The following is a 5072-nucleotide window of genomic DNA, read 5'->3' as shown; positions in this document are numbered from 1 at the left end:
GGAGAGCTCTCAGGGTGAGCTAAGGCATGACCGAACCGGCGCAAGACACCGCGTCGCGGTCGCGGCGGCCGTCCCAATTAACGCGGACCCTTTTCGGCCAGCAGCCAAACCTTTTGGGAATTCGCCCGGCCCAAACCGTCCCGTCGCCGATGACCGGACGACATGATGGCCTCCCTCCCGCCCCGACCCACATGTGCGCGTCTCCGTCTCCGGCCGGCCCGCCCCGTCCCTCTCGCCGGCCTTTTCCCCGAACCCTTTTCGCCCCGCCATTACTTGGCCCCGAGGGAAAAGGCGCCAGCAGCGCCGGAAAATGCCCGCATTGATTGGACCCGCGAGATCCTGCCGCCGGCATACGCCACCTTCCGAGGCCCTCGCCGTTTGGAGACTAGCGGCCGGCCGGCCGGGCCCGTGGACAGGAGAATCGTCCGCGGCGGACGTGAAAGGAACGGGAATATGCAAAGCCGGTGCGTGATCCGGAGAGGGCACGTGCGTTAATTGAGGAGGTAACGGCGTGCATGGGCCGTGTTAATGGGCTCGATGGGACGTGGCGATGGCGGCGGGTGTGGCCGGGGAATCAAGGCGGAAAGCCGTGGAGCGGCGGCGATCCCGCTGTGCGGCCATGGCCGGGCGGAGAAAATATCTAGTAGTACCAGGTTTGCGTGGCGGGACTTCTCCGGCGACCGCGCGCCACCGGCGTCCAGAAAGCGCCGGCTCAAAGCGACGCAGGGTGCCGGCATTGGGTTTAACGGATCTATCCTGCTCGTCGAGAACAAAAAGGGATTGGGCTTAAGGGAAAATTAGCAGCCTATCTCATTCAGTTCCCTTCCCAAGCGTGTGTGCTGGAGTAGTAGTATCTCTGAAAGAAAAGGAACCAAAAAATATCTCGAATCCTGCTTTCCCTTGCAATCTGGACAGAGAGGATCAGAGGAGCAGCACAGAAGAAATCAGGAATCAAAAACTGGAAATCTAGCGTCTACCCCTCGAAAATCAAAATCTCGAAATCCAGCTGGTAGCCGTTGGGCAGAAGAACACATGAACCAAAATCGATTCTCGCAGGCGCTCCTAAAATGAACATGTACTACTACTACGACATAGGAGTACCGTGCCGATGCGGAGTCGCCGCAGGAAGAAGAGAAGGCGAGCCAAAGGGAGAGCCTTTTGTTTTTGTAGTTTGTTTGTACTTTGTACAGTGGCGGGAAGGGAGGGTGGGAGGAGGCCTACTCGGGGCGCGTCATCCTGGGCAGCACGTGCAGCGACACCACCCGCCGCCCGGCCGGCGCCTCCACCTCCCACATGCGCGGCGGCGCCGGCGTCGTGGAGCCCCTGCTCCTCCCCGCCTTGGGCGTCACGTCCACGACCACCACCTTCGCGCCGCCGTGGGACACGACGCACACCCTGCCGCCGCCCGCGGCCATCTCGGCCGCGCCCTTGAGCCGCCCCGCCTCCGCGACCGTCGTCCACCGGTCGGACCCCCAGTCGTAGGCGTTGAGCGCGCCGCGCTCCTCGTCCACGACGAAGATCATGTCGCCGCTGTCCGGGGACGCCGCGGCGGGGCCCTTCCACCCGGCCAGCATGCCGGGCGGCATGTCCTCCCACCGCCCGGCCACCAGGTCGAACACGGCCCCCTCCTTGGCGCCGCTGCCGCGGAGATTGACCATGCAGACCTTCCCGCCCGAGCACACGGCCTCCGCCGCGTCACGGCTGAACCGCCCGTCCCGCAGCGGCGGCAGCGGCTCCCACGGCGCGGACGGCGTGGCGGGGTCCCACGTCGCCCCGGAGCGCGCGACGGCGAGGTCGTAGCCGGCGCCCACGCCGCCCGCGACGAACACGCGCCCCCGCGCCGCGCCCGCCGCGCACCACCTGCGCGGGGCGAGCGGGACTTTCGGGCCGACCTGCCACCGCGGGGCCAGCGCGGCGGCCGGGTCGAACACCAGCGGCCGGCACAGCGCCGGGTGGAGCGACTGCGTGGACCCCGCGACGAGGACGAGCTTCCCCGCGGCGGCCACCGACTGGAGCGGCAGCCGGCGGGAGAGGAACGACGGGTGGCAGAGCGTCGGGGGCGGCGATGGCATCGGCGGCGCCGGCAGCCCGTCCCAGCGCGCGGCGATCGGGTCGTAGGCCGCGAAGGAGGCCCCGCCGTCGCCGGCGTCCTCAAGAAGCGCGTAGAGGGACAAGAACGGCGGGAACGACGGCGCGTACAGCAGCCGGCGCCACGGGCGGCAGACGGCGTGCATGAGGCGCGGCGGCAGCGTCGAGAGGCAGAGCTGCGCGAGGTGGTCCGGCAGGCCCGGGAGCAGCGGCTGCGACTGCTGCTGCGACGTCGTCGTCGACACCTCAGCAGCGGCAGCAGCGGCGTCGTGCCTCTCCATGGGCGCCGGCGCCGGCGCCGGGCGGAGCCGCTTGGCCTCGCGACAAGAAGCGGAGGCGGAGGGGCTGCTGCAGGGGCGCTTGGCCAGCGCGGGTGCAGCCATGGCCGCGGAGGCGGGAGGCGCTACTAGTAGCGGCCTTGCTTGCTTGGGCGAGCACGGCGACCCTACACTAAACTATGCCGAGTGCGTGCGTGTGCATGCGCTGGGCGTTGCGGGCGGCAATTAATCCGGAAAGGCGCGGGGCAGCGGCAGAGGAGGAGGACGAGGGACACGTCCGGCTATCCCAAATGGGGGTGGAGGACGATGCTGCTGCTGCTGCTGTGCGGTGGTATATGCAGCAGTGCGGTTGCGTGGCTCCGTGGCGTGGGAGACTGGCGGCCAGCAAACAGCAGGCGGGCGCCGGCGCGGCCGGGTGTCGGATCGGCGGTGCGTTGTCTGGCTCGCCGACCGCGAGTTCCTGTGGCTGCAGGACAAGGCCGGCCTTTTCGCGCCTGCGTCCCTACGGTCCACGCGGTGGCTGGCTGGCTGACGTACGTACACGGCCCGTGCTCCATGTAGTATCAGTTTTTTTATGCAGGAGTAGTCGTGCTGCGTCGGGATCATGTAAAGAGAGATCTCTTTGAAACGGTAAACGAAGTTTATACTTCCTCCGCTCCTTTTTATTTCGCAAATTAGATTTGTCTAAGTCAAGCATAGTAAAGTTTGACCAATTTTACAGAAAAAAAATACTAACATTCATAATGTGAAATTAATGCTAGTAGATACGTCATGACTTAAAGTTTTATGTTGTATAACTTTATCATGGTAGATGTTGATATCTTTTCATATAAATATGGTCAAACTTTGTAGAGTTCGACTTCAGACAATTCTTATATGCTGAGTAAAAAAGACCAGAGGAAGTATCATTTTTGGAGGACGGAACCGTGTATGCTTGATAAGCAATCCAAATTATTAAAAAAAAAATCCTAGATACATGTGCTACTGTTGTTGGTTAATGGCATTTCCAACGTGGATCATCATACCTCCGGTAAATGTTTGGATCGGACGGTTCAGACACATTTAACCATCCAACGTGGCTCATCAAATCCATCTGGGGGATTCCGCCACGTCGGACTTCGACACCCCCGGCTCACCTGAAGCCCTCGTTTTTTTGGGTACATCCCTCCATGTGCTTGTATCCACGCTCCCAAAGACCGACGTCATTGTCGTACTACCCCAGACGCCGCCCATGCTTTGTTGACCCTTCGCCGCTCGACCCAGGCGCCTGCCCGCCTTGGCCTACCTATGTATCCAGATCCAGCCACCGGCCGAGTACCCTCTGCCACTGCCGACGCCATCAACGGGCGACACTACGCTGAACAATTGTTCGACAAATGCCATAGGAGAAAAAAATACGTTCATGTTGTTTACTTTGAAGAAAACACAGTGGATTCATACGAGGAGCGCTTCTATGCCGAGTTCATGGATTCGTCTTCGTCTTCGTCAAATGAGGATGAAACAACGAGGATGAGGGTGATTTTGAGAAACGAAGAATGCAGCGGAGCATGTTCTCAACTACATGCAATAAAGGGGTATCGAGTGTCGAATCGAAACAGAGCACATGCACCTATGATGTTGTGCGACGACTACTTTACCCTTGATGCGCTATCGAGCCATATTTTCGACGTAATTTCGGATGTGGCAACATTTGTTCGGACGCACCTGCCAAGTTGTCAGGGCCTATGATGATTACTTAAAGTTGAAGAACAATGTCGTTGGACGCATTGGGTTCTCTAGTTAATAGAATTGCACGGCTGGCATGAGGATGCATGCTTGCCCTTGCGAAGGATATCGATCGGTGCTCGGCATGAAAAGATACGGGCCTAGCTGCTGCCCTAGCTGAAAAGAATGGGAGAGTGAGCCATTCATACTGAAAAGAGTGATTCATTTTTGAAGTATACACAATTCAGAAGAAAAAGCTGGACTATGGCACAGTCGTAGATTCGTGGGATGTTTGGGAGCACATGCCTCGATTCCCTGGTCAGATTTGCAACTACAATGGCCAAGGTGTTTGGGCTGAAGTACTTGAGAGAACCAGATGCCGCAGACACAACAATGCTCAAGGAATTTGGAGAATCAAGAAGATTTTCAGGTGTGATTGGATCATTGGATTGCATGTACTGAAAATAGAAGAACTATTCAATGATCAACAAGGACAATACTAGGGCCATTTTAAAACACACGCCATCATTCTTGAAGCAATTATAGCAGAAAACCTTTGAATTTGACACTTTTTCTTTGGCATGTGAGAATCTCATAATTACATGAACATGTTGCAGTGGTCTATGTGGCGGATGTTTGGACGCCACGAACCTCTCTCAACTTTACTATTGGTATGTGGATTTCGGACGTCCAAGCCATGCCGCGGACATTTGATGCACGGTGGTGGTTGTGTTTTTGTCAAAATGTCAAGATCTAGACATTTGGGGGCGTTTTGGTGAACCGCGTTGTAGTTGCCTCTAAGCCACTGAATTTTGCAAAAGTTTGCTTAACCAACGAACCTTCAATGTGTAAAGCTAAGACGTCATCCACTCGCATAGTTGCCTTGTCTGTTTGCTAGCAGCATTTTCGCAGGTTAGCTGGTGAGCTGCGTCAATCCAGAACCCCTTTTATGGAAAAGAGCCCTTTTCAGGGCTAGCTATTTTGTGCAATGTCCTATTTCAA

At 57.9% G+C, this 5072-nt stretch overlaps 1 protein-coding gene across 1 annotated transcript; it reads right to left on the bottom strand.

The window, feature by feature from the left end:
• Nucleotides 1-863: 863 nt before the first annotated feature.
• On the bottom strand, nt 864-2879 carry LOC119327499 (F-box/kelch-repeat protein SKIP25-like). The gene has a single exon (XM_037600599.1). It carries the CDS (start codon nt 2469-2471, stop codon nt 1218-1220), a length of 1254 nt encoding a protein of 417 aa, XP_037456496.1. The 5' UTR covers nt 2472-2879; the 3' UTR covers nt 864-1217.
• Nucleotides 2880-5072: the final 2193 nt, after the last annotated feature.

Source organism: Triticum dicoccoides, chromosome 7A (assembly GCF_002162155.2).
Source record: "Triticum dicoccoides isolate Atlit2015 ecotype Zavitan chromosome 7A, WEW_v2.0, whole genome shotgun sequence".
NCBI classification, from domain to species: Eukaryota; Viridiplantae; Streptophyta; class Magnoliopsida; order Poales; family Poaceae; genus Triticum; species Triticum dicoccoides.
This window is presented reverse-complemented; position numbering and strand designations above follow the sequence as displayed.

Coding starts and splice junctions, on each gene's coding strand:
- LOC119327499 (XM_037600599.1), bottom strand. CDS start 2,471: ATGGCTGCACCCGCGCTGGCCAAGCGCCCCTGCAGCAGCCCCTCCGCC.